This window comes from Halteromyces radiatus, assembly GCF_025201355.1.
Source record: "Halteromyces radiatus strain CBS 162.75 chromosome Unknown BX664scaffold_4, whole genome shotgun sequence".
Taxonomy (NCBI): domain Eukaryota; kingdom Fungi; phylum Mucoromycota; class Mucoromycetes; order Mucorales; family Cunninghamellaceae; genus Halteromyces; species Halteromyces radiatus.
In genome coordinates this window covers 1,126,789-1,142,168 of record NW_026251690.1, presented here as the reverse complement: position 1 = coordinate 1,142,168, position 15,380 = coordinate 1,126,789, and the positions used below count along the sequence as shown (strand labels likewise).

At 32.2% G+C, this 15,380-nt stretch overlaps 8 protein-coding genes across 8 annotated transcripts; 4 read left to right on the top strand and 4 right to left on the bottom strand.

Moving 5' to 3' along the window:
• Positions 1 to 169: 169 nt before the first annotated feature.
• Positions 170 to 2,234, top strand: BX664DRAFT_365333 (pyruvate kinase; the record flags this gene model as incomplete). The annotated part of the gene is made up of 7 exons (XM_051548461.1): positions 170 to 196; positions 371 to 413; positions 481 to 563; positions 635 to 1,129; positions 1,237 to 1,356; positions 1,469 to 2,099; positions 2,179 to 2,234. 7 exons carry the CDS (start codon positions 170 to 172, stop codon positions 2,232 to 2,234), a joined length of 1,455 nt encoding a protein of 484 aa, XP_051399946.1.
• A 390-nt stretch (positions 2,235 to 2,624) lies between these two features.
• BX664DRAFT_332167 (uncharacterized protein) lies at positions 2,625 to 3,499 on the bottom strand. The gene is made up of 2 exons (XM_051545275.1): positions 3,060 to 3,499; positions 2,625 to 2,971 (listed from the first exon to the last, which is right to left on the bottom strand). Exons 1-2 carry the CDS (start codon positions 3,468 to 3,470, stop codon positions 2,744 to 2,746), a joined length of 639 nt encoding a protein of 212 aa, XP_051399945.1. The 5' UTR covers positions 3,471 to 3,499; the 3' UTR covers positions 2,625 to 2,743.
• Positions 3,500 to 3,961: 462 nt separating this feature from the next.
• Positions 3,962 to 4,462, top strand: BX664DRAFT_127378 (uncharacterized protein). Its single transcript, XM_051539790.1, has one exon. It carries the CDS (start codon positions 4,051 to 4,053, stop codon positions 4,309 to 4,311), a length of 261 nt encoding a protein of 86 aa, XP_051399944.1. The 5' UTR covers positions 3,962 to 4,050; the 3' UTR covers positions 4,312 to 4,462.
• An 841-nt stretch (positions 4,463 to 5,303) lies between these two features.
• BX664DRAFT_332165 (uncharacterized protein) lies at positions 5,304 to 6,698 on the bottom strand. Its single transcript, XM_051545274.1, has 2 exons — positions 6,604 to 6,698; positions 5,304 to 6,525 (listed from the first exon to the last, which is right to left on the bottom strand). Exons 1-2 carry the CDS (start codon positions 6,659 to 6,661, stop codon positions 5,330 to 5,332), a joined length of 1,254 nt encoding a protein of 417 aa, XP_051399943.1. The 5' UTR covers positions 6,662 to 6,698; the 3' UTR covers positions 5,304 to 5,329.
• A 130-nt stretch (positions 6,699 to 6,828) lies between these two features.
• On the top strand, positions 6,829 to 7,809 carry BX664DRAFT_332163 (mitochondrial K+-H+ exchange-related-domain-containing protein). Its single transcript, XM_051545273.1, has 3 exons — positions 6,829 to 7,116; positions 7,185 to 7,392; positions 7,465 to 7,809. The coding sequence occupies exons 1-3, from the start codon at positions 6,859 to 6,861 to the stop codon at positions 7,794 to 7,796; spliced, it is 798 nt and encodes a 265-aa protein (XP_051399942.1). The 5' UTR covers positions 6,829 to 6,858; the 3' UTR covers positions 7,797 to 7,809.
• BX664DRAFT_279827 (acyl-CoA dehydrogenase/oxidase) lies at positions 7,794 to 9,542 on the bottom strand. Its single transcript, XM_051541460.1, has 6 exons — positions 9,469 to 9,542; positions 9,292 to 9,393; positions 8,904 to 9,209; positions 8,599 to 8,823; positions 8,260 to 8,532; positions 7,794 to 8,183 (listed from the first exon to the last, which is right to left on the bottom strand). Exons 1-6 carry the CDS (start codon positions 9,493 to 9,495, stop codon positions 7,872 to 7,874), a joined length of 1,245 nt encoding a protein of 414 aa, XP_051399941.1. The 5' UTR covers positions 9,496 to 9,542; the 3' UTR covers positions 7,794 to 7,871.
• Positions 9,543 to 9,713: 171 nt separating this feature from the next.
• BX664DRAFT_332160 (glycyl-tRNA synthetase) lies at positions 9,714 to 11,501 on the bottom strand. The gene has a single exon (XM_051545272.1). It carries the CDS (start codon positions 11,487 to 11,489, stop codon positions 9,807 to 9,809), a length of 1,683 nt encoding a protein of 560 aa, XP_051399940.1. The 5' UTR covers positions 11,490 to 11,501; the 3' UTR covers positions 9,714 to 9,806.
• Positions 11,502 to 12,223: 722 nt separating this feature from the next.
• Positions 12,224 to 15,378, top strand: BX664DRAFT_385641 (spermatogenesis-associated protein 20). The gene is made up of 12 exons (XM_051549265.1): positions 12,224 to 12,287; positions 12,407 to 12,413; positions 12,480 to 12,490; positions 12,555 to 12,646; positions 12,771 to 12,853; positions 12,928 to 12,934; positions 12,995 to 13,256; positions 13,326 to 13,842; positions 13,941 to 14,086; positions 14,169 to 14,337; positions 14,415 to 14,796; positions 14,869 to 15,378. Exons 1-12 carry the CDS (start codon positions 12,234 to 12,236, stop codon positions 15,344 to 15,346), a joined length of 2,208 nt encoding a protein of 735 aa, XP_051399939.1. The 5' UTR covers positions 12,224 to 12,233; the 3' UTR covers positions 15,347 to 15,378.
• Positions 15,379 to 15,380: the final 2 nt, after the last annotated feature.

The window sequence follows — 15,380 nt, the reverse complement described above, 5'->3', positions numbered from 1 at the left end:
ATTGAACCTACTGCTGGTCGTAAATCTAGTATCATTGGTACTATTGGTAAGTAAAAACAAGTCTAATATATATATTCTCATTATATCTTTTTTTCTTTTAATAGGTCCTAATACTAACAGCGTAGAAATGATTACTCAACTTCGTAACGCTGGTTTGAACGTTGTCCGTATGAACTTTTCTCATGGATCTTATGAAGTAAGTGGAATTATTAAAAAAAAAATATTATAGTGAAGAGAGAAAAAAAAAGGGAGAAGAGGGACAGGGGGAATTCTGGTAAACGCGGGATTTGTTGGGGCAACAATTCGGAGATCAACCGATAAAACAACAATAGTTATACTAATCTTTTTTTTTTTTTGTTTTTTTTTATAGTATCATCAATCTGTTATTGATAACACTCGCAAAAGTTTTGAATGTAAGTTTGATAATAAGATATATATAAAAAGGAGTTTAATAACTCACTTTTATTATAAATTATATAGTATACCCTGGTCGACCTGTTGCTATTGCTTTGGATAACAAAGGTCCTGAAATTCGCACTGGTAATATGAAGGATGGTGTCGAAGTAAGTTATATAATTAATGAAAAACCAAAAAAAAAAAAAAAAAAAAAAAAAAACTAATAATTTCTATTTAGATTCCTATTACTGTTGGTCATGAAATGATCTTTAGTACTGATGACAAGTATGCTGATGCTTGTGACGGTGAAGTTATGTATCTCGATTACAAGAATCTTCCCAAAGTCATCAAACAAGGAAAGAAGATTTATGTAGATGATGGTGTATTATCATTTGATGTACTTGAAGTGATTGACGATATCTCTGTACGTGTACGTGCCTGTAACAATGGTAAGCTTTGTTCTCGTAAGGGTGTCAACTTACCTGGTACCGATGTGGATTTGCCTGCTTTGTCTGAAAAGGATAAGGCCGATTTACAATTTGGTGTCAAGAACAAGGTTGATTTTGTCTTTGCCTCCTTTGTGCGTCGTGGTCAAGATGTTAAGGATATCCGTAAGGTACTTGGTGAAGAAGGTCGTCATATCAAGATCATCTCCAAAATTGAAAACCACCAAGGTGTGCAAAACTTTGATGATATCTTAAAGGAAACTGATGGTGTCATGGTCGCTCGTGGTGTAAGCATAATACTGTTCTTTTTATGCATATTTGATCATGTTACTGATATATGTTTTTTTTTTTCAAATATATATATATATATATATATATATATATATACATATAGGATATGGGTATTGAAATTCCTTTGGAACGTGTATTTATTGCTCAAAAGATGATGATCAAGAAGTGTAACTTGGCTGGCAAACCCGTAATCTGTGCCACTCAAATGTTGGAATCCATGACCGTAAGTACAATATATCTGAATATATACAGATAGATAAAAAATGAAAAAAAAAAGATACCAATCACTCATATATTGTTATTATTATTATTATTATTATTATCTCATTCATTAGTATAATCCTCGTCCTACACGTGCTGAAGTATCTGATGTATCTAATGCTGTTTTGGATGGTGCTGATTGTGTGATGTTATCTGGTGAAACTGCTAAGGGTTCTTATCCTGTGGAAGCTGTCAAGACCATGCATGACATTTGTTTATTAGCTGAATCAGTACTCTGTTATCCTGCCGTATTCAACGAATTACGTCAATTGACTGCTTTACCTACCGAAACCACTGAAACTGTTGCTTGTGCTGCTGTAAGTGCTGCTCATGAACAAAAGGCTGGTGCCATCATCGTGCTTTCCACTTCTGGCAACACCGCTCGTTTGTTATCCAAGTACCGTCCTGCTTCTCCTATCATCGTGATTACTCGTAATGCTCAAACTGCTCGTCAAGTACACCTGTATCGTGGTTGTTTCCCCTTCCATTATCCTAAGAAGGCTACCGCCACTACTTCCGGTGATGTTGGTAGTACTCCTGGTCATTTGGCTGTTCCCTCTCCCGGTAGTGCCTCTGTTGCTCATTTGAGTCCTTCTGAATTTGCTCCTTGGCAAGAAGATGTCGATGCTCGTATCATGTGGGGTATGGAACAAGCTATCAAGTATGGATTGTTGAAACATGGTGATCCCGTCGTCGCTGTTCAAGGTAAAGTGTAAAAAAAAAAAAAAAACCATCAAAAAATGTAACTAATCATTTATTTTCTTCATATTATTGTATAAAAAAGGTTGGCAATCTGGTCTTGGAAACACAAATACTCTTCGTGTTTTGTTTACTCCTTAAGTTTTTTGTTATATATACATTATTATTATTATCAACGTCATTATTACTATATTATTATCAATAGTTTATCAATAAACAAGTGCATATAAATGGAAAGAAACCAAAAATTGGATGAATGGATGTTGGATGATGATACGTGGTGATAAGTATATTGAACGATGAATGTTGATGACTGTTACGATAGGGATATTGAATGAGATGATGATGATTAGGTTTGATCAACAGTGGACGATGATTGGTTGAATAAAGACTGAGGTGAGGGGGAATGACGGTAAATGAGTTGAATCATAGCAATTGGAATAATATTCATGATAGCCGCTAACGATAGATAGTAAAAAAAAAAAAAAAAAAAAAAAAAAAAAAAAAAAAAAAAAAAAAAAAAAAAAAAAAAAAAAAAAAAAAGTAGATCATATTTATTAAAGAAAAACAAAGACTAATAACTACAAATATAAATAAATAAATAAACTAAGATAAAATGATAATGATGATGTGTTGGTAGAACTAGATGATCATCTCAAAGGTGAAGGAGTAGGTGATTTCATCTTGTCTTTGACTTTTGATCGATTATAGGTATCGTCCTTATTCACAACCTGACTTGATGTTGCTTGCTCCGAATCCTTTTTCCGTAATTGATGTTGTCGTCGTTGAATCAAATATTCTTCCAATAAAAGTGCGTTTCTTGTATTGCATTTATACATGATATCCAATATATCTCCCACAATAGGAACGAGGCCAATCTACTCAAAAAAAAAAAAAAAAAAAAAAAAAGAATCTTTTGAGTTTCTCTATTATTACATAACAACTATATATATATATATATTTTACCAGAAAGTCCACGGCAACATTGATCAACATTTGGTTGATAAGTTTAGATGGCAAATGAGCATCCATGGCTCTTTCGATCAAAAAGAGAGCAAAGATAAGACCAATAAAGTCACCTACGACAGGAATGAATCCAATAAGACCATCGAAACCAATTTGAAAACAACAACAATTAACCCCACGATCTAGAAAATAGGCCTTATTCTTGACTGATTTCAAAATCTTGCGTTCTTCTTTGGTAAGAATATCTTCAGGACGAGGTCGACGACTCCACCATCGTCGAGGAGGTTCTTTGTCGCTAATGAGTGGTGGTGGTGGTGGTGGTGGATGGTTGGTCTTGTTCTTATTGCTTTGTGATTCCAATAGATATTGCATGGCATACTTGCCTACAGTTTGAGCAGTTTTGCTATTCATCGTCTTTTTTTCAAAAAAAAAAAAATAAAGAAAAAAAAAGAAAAGAAAAGAGAAGTAAAAAGTTTAATAAAAAAAAAAAGGCACACGACAAATAAATAAATGAAAAATAGAGACAAAAAGGAAGTAAAGACCGAAAAGGAAAGTTTTTATTTTATTTTCAATATGCGTGAGTACAAAATATAGTAAAAACTAGTCTATAAGCATAAAACTTTTCCCTGAACTAGAAATCCATGGTGATATTGATCATCATCATCATCATCATCATCAACAGTAGAAGAACATGGTTCCATTCTGATTGCCTTTGTTGATGGCCTTCATGAGATGAGGATCAAAGACAGATTTGGATTCTTGAAGGATCATGGGATGAATATCGACAACATCTTGGCGCTTAATGGCTGCTGACAATTTGCAAGTCCGGTGCACTAGTTTTATTCATATACGCCCTTTTTCTTTTTTTATGTCTTTCTTTCTTTATTTATTTCTTTAGTTAGTTATTTTATATTGTTATTTTTTTATTTTATTTGAACCGTGACAATTTACAGTAAGTACATTCTTTTCTTTTTTTTTTTTATGTTTTTATATGTTTATGATTCTTATGCTATTAATAAACTATAGGTTCTTTTATGCTTTAAATTATTTCTTTCTTGTCTTGTCACATATCAGATGCGGTCCAATTTTTTTACGGATATGGTCCATTTTCTACTACCTATCTTTTTTTTTCTCCTCATTTCCAAATGACACCAACAATGACGAGGGAGCAAGCTCTTTGTATGCTCTTCTGTGTAGAATTCAGTCGTACCAATGTGGAAAAACTCGAAGAAAAAATCAAAACATATGTTAGGATAAAATCATACTTTGAATAAGCTGACTACAATATGAATTAGTTTTTTTTTTTTTTATCACATTTATCAGTATCATCCATTTTATTTTATCATTGTTTATCATGATGATTAATCATAAACGTCTAAAAATAATCTTTAGTTTTTGTATATAAATACATCCAGTAGTTTATATATTTTTCTCTCTTTTTCAACATTTTGTTACATCAATATCAATAAAAGATTGTATAATCATCTTGGCCACTCTTAAGAAATCAATCATCTTTCAAGTTACAAAAAAAAAAAAAAAAAAAAACCGTAATACATGGCTGGTATCGACATATGTTACGAGACTGATCCATTACACCCAATTCTTTTACCGCTTACCAAAATGTACTATGAATCTTACCGGTGCAAGGAATATATTTCAGAAAAAATACACTGTGAAGACGTACAACAAGAACATCAAATCCAACTTTGTAAGTTTAAAGCATAAATATTGTTTTAGTTTCTAATATGTTTATTTCTGTTTATAGGCTCTGATAACCATATTGTGCAGTTTTTAAACGTAGTGTTTTTACCATATTCTAAAGGATTTCGATTGTCGAAAAGGTTGCATAAAACGATCTACTGATGTTTAAATTCAAGACAGAACTATTTTATCAAACTCCTATCTTCCAAGTTTGGAACTGATCTTTTATTTTTCTACTTTACTTTTCTTTTTTATTTTATTACTATTATTTATTTTATATGCCAATCAATAAAGGAAAGCTATTGTAACATTTGTTGGGATATTCGAAAGAGGAGATAAAGATTATTTTATTTGGAATGTCTATGTAACACTATACATCGGCCAAGCTTTTTTTTTGTCGATTATTGCAGGACATACCTGCCTACAGTTTGAGCAGTTTTGGTATTCGTCGTCTCTTTTTAAATAAATAAATGAAAAATAGAGGTAAAAAGGAAGTAAGGACCGAAAAGGAAAGTTTTTATTTTATTTTATTATTTTTTTTTTATTCAATATGCGTGGTAACAACTAATCTATAAGCATAAAACTTTTCCCTGAACTAGAAATCCATGATGATGTTGATCATCATCATCATCAACAACAACAGTAGAAGAAGCATCTTGTTCTGCAATAAAAGGAGGAGTAATGACCAAATAGATAGTTCCATCCGGATTGCCTTTGTTGACGGCCTTCATGAGATGAGGATCAAAGACAGATTTGGATTCTTGAAGGATCATTGGATGAATATCGACATCTTGGCCCTTGATCGCTGCTGCCAATTTGCAAGTCCGCTGCACTAGACCCATGAGTTTCTTTTCCATTGGATGATCTTGATTAGGATAGATGGGTGCTAACGTTGCCAAGACAGTTTGTACCAAATCAGTTTGAGCCTTTTCCATAGCTAATTTTTCTTCATCATCTTTCATCTTAACCACCATGGCACAGAGTTGTTGTCGTAATCGAGTAGACCATTCTTTCTTTTGTCGAGATCGCATCCATGTGTCCAATTGGGCAAATGCTTGATTGATAGATACTCCTAATTGAATAGGTTCCAACAAAATCTTATCGATCAATAGACTGGCAATATACTTTTCAATAAATAATGTGATGATAGCTGGTTCCAAACTAGTGGTTTCCTTTTTCATCTTCTTCTTTTCTTGTTCTATGTCGTTATCTGTTGTTGTTGTTGTTTCTTTGTTCATCCATTGTTGCCTAATCCAATCTTCCTTCTCTGGCCACTGTGCCAAGACAAAAGAAGTCCCAGCTACTTCATCCATCTTGCTTCGAAGTCCCATACAAAAGTTGTTGACCTGACTAAAGATATGACAGAGTTCGGGTTGAATCGTCGATAAATCATCATCGGTAGCACGAATAGCACACATATGTGTGTAAAAGTTGGTTTCCATACGTTGATAAGCTTGTTTTGTCACTTGAAGATCATGATTCAAATGTTGGCTTTCCAATTGTAATTGTTGTAATTGTTGTTGATGCTGTTGTAATGCTTGACGTGCTTCGTCATGCTGTTCCAGTGCTTCTTCTCTTTCTCTTTGACTTTGTTCCACTAGTTCCTTATGAATTTCTATTGATTCGTATAAGGATCGGATTTGTAGATCTTTGTCGTTATCTAATGTTCCTTGGCATTTCATACATATATTGACCTCCTTACTGTTTCTATGGTCGTTATTGTTTCTAATACTATTAGAAGAAAGGGAAGATCCACGAGGAAGGTCTATGATGGTAGTAGTGTTGGTAGTAATAATAGAGGAAGTATCAGAAGATGGTGTTGTAAGTTCAGAGGTATTATTACTTTTATCTTGTAATGCAGGTGTTGGTATATCTTTTGTGTTTTTTGTTGTATTTTCCATTTCAATAAATAAAGAATTAATAAGAGAGAGAGAGAGAGAGAGAAAGGGGAAGGGCAAAAAAAAAAAAAAATATTCGCTTTTTTTAGACATTATTAGCGGAGAGAAAAAGGCAGGAAAAATCTTAACAAAAAAAAAGTCTTTTTTTTTTTATCGTGTCTTGTCTATTCTTATTATTGGTTTATTATATGTAATTAAATATGCGTATATTTGCAATTCCTATAGTAAAAAATCGACTTGTATATTATTGTCATTCAACTCTTCCTACTACATCACGACTTACAAAACTAGTACATTGGTCTAATAAGAAATGGGATGAATTAGGGAATGCCAAGGAAGATACATGGAAAAAGAAACTTCATGATAAAGGAAACGATATGATGAATAGATTAGATTATCAAGAATGGTTTTTAAAAGGCATTCCTACTAAAGAACATATAGAAAAATTACCAGGAAAGGTAAATCAAAATATAATAAATAAATAAATAAATCAAACTATTAACTTTATATTTTCCTAAGAGAATAGGTGATCGCTTATCATCCTTCAGATGTAACAGCTGATGATGTTGAACATAATTTGAAATTGATTCTCGACAAACATCTTCCATATCATCAAAAATATATGAAATATTCTGCTTATTGGGTACCTGTATCTTGTACATTTGTTGTAGTTCCTTTGATTCCAAACATTCCTTTGGCTTATAATTTATTTCGACTTTATTCTCATTATAAAGGTAAAAAATATATATAAATATATATATTATAGATTAAACTTACTCTTTTTTTTTTTATTATTATTATTATAGCTTATAAGGGAGCACAATATTTAGAACATCTTATTGATGATGGTATTCTTCAATATCAAACCTCTTTAGATATCGATAATTATGTTCATGGTGATTATCTTGCTCATCCTGAAGCCATTGTATTCCCCGACAATTTGATCAAGACTTTTAAAACAACTTCCAAATTAGATTTACATATGTTTGATGGTGATCTCCCTGGTGTATTGAATAAACAAGCTATTGCTGACCTTGCTCAAAAATGTCAAACTCCAAGTTTAGAATTAGAATTATTACGTGCACGCAAACAGATTTTAGCTACCATTTTCTTATCCCAACATCAAATCAAAAAATAAAATATAATAATTCTTTTTTTTTAATTCAAATATATATATATATATAATAGAATCTAAACAATTTTTTTAATTTTTCTATTTGTAAAGTTTGTTGAATTCACGACCAATCAACATACGACGGATTTCACTTGTACCAGCACCAATTTCATATAACTTGGCATCACGAAGAAGTCGACCAACAGGGTATTCATTAGTATAACCATTACCTCCCAAACATTGAATAGCATCTAAAGCTACTTCAGTGGCTCGTTCAGCAGAATAAAGAATCACACCAGCACAATCCTTATTACTAACCTTGCCTGCACTACAAGCACGAGCAACAGCATATACATAAGCTCTTGAAGCATTCAATTTGGTATACATATCAGCCAATTTTCCTTGAAGAAGCTAGAATAAAAAATAATGGGTTATAATCAATATTCTTTTTTTTTTTTTTAACTTTTTCTATATATATATATATTACCTGGAAGGTACCAATGGGTACACCAAATTGTTTACGATCATGAACATAAGGAACAGTAACATCCAAAGCAGCTTGCATTAATCCCAAAGGACCACCAGAAAGTACCAAACGTTCATAATCAAGTCCACTCATCAATACATAGACACCTTGACCTTCAGCACCCAAGACATTTTCAGCAGGAATTTCACAATTTTCAAAGATAAGTTCACAAGTATTAGAACCACGCATACCCAATTTATCCAATTTTTGTCCAGTAGAGAATCCCTTGAAATTCTATTGTATCATGAAAGAATTTATTTTAATCATATGAATTTACATTTTTCTTTTAATGATGATTACCTTTTCCACCAAGAAAGCAGTAATACCTTTAGGACCAGCATTAGGATCAGTTTTTGCATAGACGACCAAGACATCAGCATCAGGACCATTCGTAATCCACATCTTGTTTCCATTCAATACATAATGATCACCTTTTTTTTCTGCACGTAATTTCATACTAACAACATCAGAACCAGAATTAGGTTCAGACATGGCCAATGCACCTACATGTTCCCCTGAGATCAACTAGTTCAAAATAAAGGATGAGTTATATATATAAATATTTTATATTATTATTACGATTATTTATTTATTTATTTTTTTACCTTTGGTAAATATTTTTCTTTTTGAGCAGCATTGCCATTGCGTACGATTTGATTGACACATAAATTAGAATGAGCACCATAACTCAAAGCCACAGATCCACTGGCACGAGAAATTTCTTCCATGACAAAAGTATGTTCCAAATAACCCAAACCAAGACCACCATATTCAACAGGAGCAGTGATACCTAATAAACCCATATCACCCAATTTCTTCCACATATCCATTGGGAAAGCATTTTCCTTGTCAATAGCTTCAGCACGAGGTGCTAATTCCTTTTGAGCAAATGAATGAACAGCTTCACGAAGCTAATAAATAAAGAAATATAAAAAAAGTGATGAGTCATTAGAATATTTTGGTTTTTATTTATTATTTATTATATATAATTACTTCTTCTTGGTCATCAGTCAAATTGGCAACAGCAGCATTGTAAGTAGAAGAGCTAGCCCATCGTCGAGCATAAGAACTAGGTTTTACCTTCAAGGCTGTTCTCTATAATAATAATAACAATAATAATAATATAAATTAGTACCTTTTTTAGAAATACTCATTGTGGTTGATAATTACAGTGGCAAGATTACAAAACTTGAACATGATTATAAAGGGAATGGATGAAGGGTAAAAAGAAAAAAAAAAAGAGAGAGAGAGAGGAAGTGAAAAAAAGAAAAAAACAATTTCCCACCTTTTTGGTATTTGAAAGGGGAATTTTTTCTCACGCTTCCAACTGAGTCACAAACATTCGGGGTGGATTGATAAAACGTGGGGGAAGAATGTCATCAAGAGAAAAAGATAAAAAAAAAAAAAAAAAAAAGGTTTATTTCTATATGATCTATAGGTACTATGATGAAATAAAACTATATATAAAGTCTAACTACAATAATAACAAAAAAAAAGATCATCCAATATCAGTAAAGATGTTGTTCCATATATCGAGATACATCCTTCCAAGGTAATCGACGTTGTTCACCAGAATCACGATCCCGAATGGTTACTGTATCATCTTCTAAACTTTGATAATCCACTGTTACACACCAAGGAGTTCCAATTTCATCATGTCGATAATATCGTTTGCCAATCTTCAATTTTTGACTTTCCACCATGGTATTCCAGCCACGTTGTCGAATGGATTGTGCTACCTTTTGTACAATAGGTAAAAATTCTGGCTTACCTGTCAATGGCATCACAGCACATTTGATGGGTGCTAATTGTGGATGTAATTTCATAATGTTTCTTGGTGGTAATTTGTCATTATCAGGATCAGGTACTTGATGGAAAGCATCACATAAATAGGCTAACATGGCACGATTCAATCCACACGAACTTTCAATCACATGGGGTACATATTTCTTATTCTTGTTCTTGTCCAATGCTTCTTCTTCTTCTTCTTGCGGTAAATCCTCTGCTGTGGTTGTCACTTCAAAGTTAGCACCTGTATTCTTCATATGTTGAGTCAAATCATAATCACCACGATGAGCTACACCTTCGATTTCACCCCAACCCCAAGGATATTTAAATTCCACATCAGTACATCCAGTTGCATAATGAGCCATTTCATCCTTTTCATGATCACGTTGTCGAAAGTCTTCTGGATGACAAGCATGAGTCAACCACCAATCATAGCGTAGTTTCCGCCAATAATTAAACCAATGTGAAGCTGTCCATGGACTAACAAAGTATTCCAATTCCATTTGTTCGAATTCAGGTGTACGGAAAATACCATGTTCTAGTCGGATCTCATTACGAAAGGATTTACCCACCTGAGCAATACCAAAGGGTGGTTTCAGTTTCATGGTGCGTGTCACTTGTTCAAAATTGATGAAGACCCCTTGTGCTGTTTCCGGTCGCAAATAAACTGTAGAAGGTCGTAATACTTGATCAACAGCTTCGCGTACTGTTTGTTGTGAATTGTCGTTGTTATGTTGTTGTGTGGTTTGAATAATGCGTTCAACAGGATCAATAGGATCAAGAAATGTTTTAAACATCAAGTTAAAAGGTCGACTAGGTGTCAGGAAAGGTGATAAACTATCAGGTTCTACATAACCATGGTAAGGAAGAGACAAAGGAGAAGTGGTATCATTGTTGTTCATGGCGAATACAATAGAGCCAGGTTGACCATGAGAAGGTGAAGTAAAAGATATCAAAGGAAGCCAAATCTTCTTGCCATCAAGTATCGTTTTGATACCAGGAGCCAATTGTTCGGTAATATGTTGTTGCCATAATTTAGCTGTAGATTTATCAGGTGCCTGAACCAAGACCTTACTATCTGTAATATGAAGTTCAGGAGCCTTATCAGGTCTAAATCGTTCCTTGGTTAACATACAATCAACTAAAAGATCAGAAAATTCGTCCACATGACCAGATGCTTTGAGTACAGGATGAGGGGTAATAATACTTGTATCCAATCCTACCACATCGTCCCGATAATAAACGTGATGTCGCCACCAGGATTGTTGAATATTCTTTTTTAGCTCCACACCCAAAGGTCCATAATCGTATGCCCCTCGTAAACCACCGTAGATTTCTGCTGATTGATATAAAAACCCTCGACGTTTACATAGATCTAAAAGAGCTCGAAACTTTTGTGCCATGGTGCTTTAGAACAGGAGAAAAAAAAAATGGTGTTTTTTTTTTTATTTTTCTTTTTTTTTTTTTTTTCTTTTCTTTTTTTGAATCTCCACCCACTCACACAGATTGGGTGACCCTTATTTTGTCCAATCCCCCCAAAAATCATGTGACCTATCCGGGTATACAACGATTATAGCATTGGTGACAGCGCATTACCCGATGGAAGTTGCTGCTACTATTTGTCTACTTACCGACTATTAAACAATCACCCTTTTTTCAATCAATTGAGATTTTACCTCTTTCCACTGACAATATGGACCATTTGCTACAATTGTTGATACCCCTATATTTATACAAACTACGACAAGTGAAGGAGGCTATTGCTAATATACCCTTTATTTTTCGGCATCACCATTCCCTTCTGTGATCCATTGAAACTACCATCTTTTGTTCTTCATTCCCTTTACACGACGCTAATCATCTTTTTCATTCCATGTAAACTATTTTATTTACTTCCGCAAACCATTTATTCTTTTCGCCTAACCCATTATGATAAATAAAGTAAACGTGATTCATTCGACTCAAATATTAGAAACTATCCATACAAAAGTTGAAGGGTTCTCGTAGACCAAAAAAGGAAAAGTAATTCTGAAACGCCTGATTGCTTATGAAAATTCCAACACCGCCGAAAAAAAAACTTTGAAAAGTATATTATCTCTTTTCTGTTCTCTTTTTCTTTCTTTCTCTCACTTTCTTTACGTTGGAAAATGACAGAAGAATATACAAATAGGTTAGCAACAGAAACAAGTCCTTATCTTTTGGTAAAGAAGTAAAAAAGAAAAAAAGAAAAAAAAAAACAAAAGAAAAAAAAAAACAAAAGAAAAAAAAAAACAAAAGAACTGATACAATTCTTTTTTTTTTTTTCAATACTAAATATTAGCAACACGGTAATATATATATAAATGTACAATAATAATACAACAATACTAATCTATTACTTGTAATCTCTATAGCACATAATCCAGTAAGATATATAGATATATATATATATAAAATGACCTAATTTTAATTTAATATTTTTAAATTAGGTTGATTGGTATCCTTGGGGTGAAGAAGCTTTTGAAAAAGCTAAAACGGAGAATAAACCTATTTTTTTAAGTATTGGATATAGTACTTGTCAGTAAGTTCAATATTTAATATTATTATTATTATTATTATTATTATTATTATTATTATTATTATTATTATTATTATTATTATTATTATTATTATTATTATTTTATTAATATTATATTAATATATAGTTGGTGTCATGTAATGGAAAGGGAATCATTTGAAAATAAAGATATTGCAGAAATCATGAATAAATATTATGTCAATATCAAAGGTAAAAAAAAAAAAATCAATCAAAATCAAATCAATATTATATAAACTCATCTTTTTTCTTATTATTATCTATAGTGGATCGGTAATAAAACATCTTTTTTTTATGAAGATTATTTTTAATCTTTATTTTATTTTTAATTAGAGAAGAAAATCCAGGTGTGGATAAATTATACATGTCTTTTGTAACTTATACTTCACGTAGTGGTGGTTGGCCTTTATCAGTATTCTTGACTCCTGAAAGATATCCATTTTTTGGTGCTACTTATTTTCCTCCTCAAGATCAATTAGATCGACCTGGTTTCAAAACACTTCTTACAAGAATCGCTCAAGTTTGGATGTCATCTCCTGATAAAGTTCGTTCAAGTGGTGAAAATATAATTTCTCAATTAAAAACATTTATTGAAGTAAAATATCCTCTTAGTTATTTATTAAAAACTTATAAACTAATATTTTTTTTTTATTATTATTATTAGGCCAAACCAGCTATTTCAAATGCTTTAGATCCAATAAAAATTGCAGAAGAAACTTATGATGATTTCAAAAATTCCTATGATGCGAAACATGGTGGATTTGGTAGTGCTCCCAAATTTCCAACTCCTGTTCAACTTTTATTTTTAATGGATTATGCTTATTACAATAAAGATTCAACACAATATGGTGAACAAGCCAATCACGCTTTAACTATGGCAACTTCTACTTTACGACATATAGCAGCAGGAGGGATTCATGATCATGTAGGCAATGGATTCCATCGATATAGTACTGATAATCATTGGCATGTACCTCACTTTGAAAAAATGTTATACGATCAAGCACAACTATTGACTTTATATACTTCTGCCTATCAATTGACTAAGGATGATTCATTTTTGGATATTGTTAAGGATATTATTCTTTATGTCAAACGGGATATGTTACAACAAGATGGTGCTTTCTATTCTGCAGAAGATGCTGATTCTTTACCTTCCACCAATGCAACGGCAAAAAAAGGTAATTTTTTTTTTTAAATTTATTTATTTTTGAGAAATATATGTTTTGTCAACTGACACTCTTTAATTTTTTTTTTTTTATTTTATGAATTTTGTTAGAGGGTGCTTTTTGTGTTTGGGAAGCATCAGAAATAGAGAGTCTATTGGATCCCAAGGATGTAGAATTATATAAAGAACATTATGGAATTTTGGATCAAGGCAATGTTGATCCTGATCAAGATCCTCACAATGAATTACAAAATAAGGTAAAAAAAGAAAAGAAAGAAAGAAAAATAGGATAATATGATATATTTACATTTTTACTTCAAATATATATATACATATTAGAATGTACTTTACATCAAGACACCATTAGTAACACTAGCAAAAAATCATAATATTTCATTAGAAGAGGCGGAAAAGCGTATCAAATCCTGTAACGAGATTTTATTACAACAACGACAAACTGTACGACCTAAACCTCATTGTGATGATAAAGTGATCAATTCTTGGAATGGTAACTAAAAAAAAAAAAAAATAGAAAAAAGAAAAAGAAAATACAGTTACTGATCTCTCATTTTTCTATAATAATAGGCTTGATGATTTCTGGATTAAGTCGAGCATTTAGTGTGCTACATGATCCAGATGTTCTCAATTTGGCGATTCGAGCGGCAGACTTTATTTATCAACATATGTATGATCCGAAGAATAAGATTCTTATTCGAAGTTATCGAGACGGACGACCATCTTCTATTCAAGGATTTGGTGACGATTATAGTTTCTTGATCGATGGATTAATTCAACTGTATCAAGCATCAGGGAAGGATCATTATTTACAATGGGCTACTGATTTACAAGACACACAAAACAAGTTATTCTATGATGAAACTAATAGTGGTTATTTTAATGTGGCGGAACATGATGCTTCAGTGCTATTACGGATGAAAGAGGAACAAGATGGTGCAGAACCTTCAATGTAAGTATATTTCTGTCGTATACTTAAAAGAAAAAAACATCTTAATAAGAAATAAATTTTTATTATATATAGAAATGCGGTCTCAGCAAGCAATTTGATTCGTTTATCTACTTTATTGACTGGCAAGGAATCACTTTATATGGAAATGGCAAAAAAGACAATTGAATCTTTTCGACTTGGACTTTCGAAATTTCCTTTTGCTCTACCAGCTATGGTGTCTTCCTTTTTATTGTTACATCATGGTGTGAAAGAATTGATTCTTGTAACTGATAGTACTTCTTCTACATTGGCAAACAAAATTGATGATTCATATGTACCAAACAAGCTTCTGGTAACTTTAAACAAGGAAAATAGGAAGGATACTGATTGGTTATGCACTCAAAATGAAATCATTGCTCAAATCAAGAATCAACATATTTCTTCTTCTTCTTTGACACCTTGTGTTTATATCTGTGAACATTTCACTTGTGGTCTTCCTATTTCTGATGTCTCTGAATTAGAAAAAAAGATGGCCTTTCGTACTGTAGAAAACCCTTCTTCCTCTTCTTGAAATCTCAATAAATTTTTTTTTTTTTTGATCACTA

Bases quoted from the DNA above. Each gene is read 5' to 3' on its own strand.
- BX664DRAFT_332163 (XM_051545273.1), top strand. From the start codon at position 6,859: ATGCGTATATTTGCAATTCCTATAGTAAAAAATCGACTTGTATATTAT. The intron at 7,117-7,184 runs GTAAATCAAAAT...CTAAGAGAATAG, and splicing joins TAGAAAAATTACCAGGAAAG to GTGATCGCTTATCATCCTTC. The intron at 7,393-7,464 runs GTAAAAAATATA...TTATTATTATAG, and splicing joins ACTTTATTCTCATTATAAAG to CTTATAAGGGAGCACAATAT.
- BX664DRAFT_127378 (XM_051539790.1), top strand. From the start codon at position 4,051: ATGTTTATGATTCTTATGCTATTAATAAACTATAGGTTCTTTTATGCT.
- BX664DRAFT_279827 (XM_051541460.1), bottom strand. From the start codon at position 9,495: ATGTTCAAGTTTTGTAATCTTGCCACT. The intron at 8,824-8,903 runs GTAAAAAAATAA...ATTTTGAACTAG, and splicing joins AAGAAAAATATTTACCAAAG to TTGATCTCAGGGGAACATGT. The intron at 8,533-8,598 runs GTAATCATCATT...ATGATACAATAG, and splicing joins CTGCTTTCTTGGTGGAAAAG to AATTTCAAGGGATTCTCTAC.
- BX664DRAFT_385641 (XM_051549265.1), top strand. From the start codon at position 12,234: ATGACAGAAGAATATACAAATAGGTTAGCAACAGAAACAAGTCCTTAT. The intron at 13,843-13,940 runs GTAATTTTTTTT...GAATTTTGTTAG, and splicing joins CAATGCAACGGCAAAAAAAG to AGGGTGCTTTTTGTGTTTGG. The intron at 14,087-14,168 runs GTAAAAAAAGAA...TATACATATTAG, and splicing joins ACAATGAATTACAAAATAAG to AATGTACTTTACATCAAGAC.
- BX664DRAFT_332165 (XM_051545274.1), bottom strand. From the start codon at position 6,661: ATGGAAAATACAACAAAAAACACAAAAGATATACCAACACCTGCATTA. The intron at 6,526-6,603 runs GTAATAATACCT...CTACCATCATAG, and splicing joins ACCTGCATTACAAGATAAAA to ACCTTCCTCGTGGATCTTCC.
- BX664DRAFT_332160 (XM_051545272.1), bottom strand. From the start codon at position 11,489: ATGGCACAAAAGTTTCGAGCTCTTTTAGATCTATGTAAACGTCGAGGG.
- BX664DRAFT_332167 (XM_051545275.1), bottom strand. From the start codon at position 3,470: ATGAATAGCAAAACTGCTCAAACTGTAGGCAAGTATGCCATGCAATAT. The intron at 2,972-3,059 runs GTAAAATATATA...TTTTTTGAGTAG, and splicing joins ATGTTGCCGTGGACTTTCTG to ATTGGCCTCGTTCCTATTGT.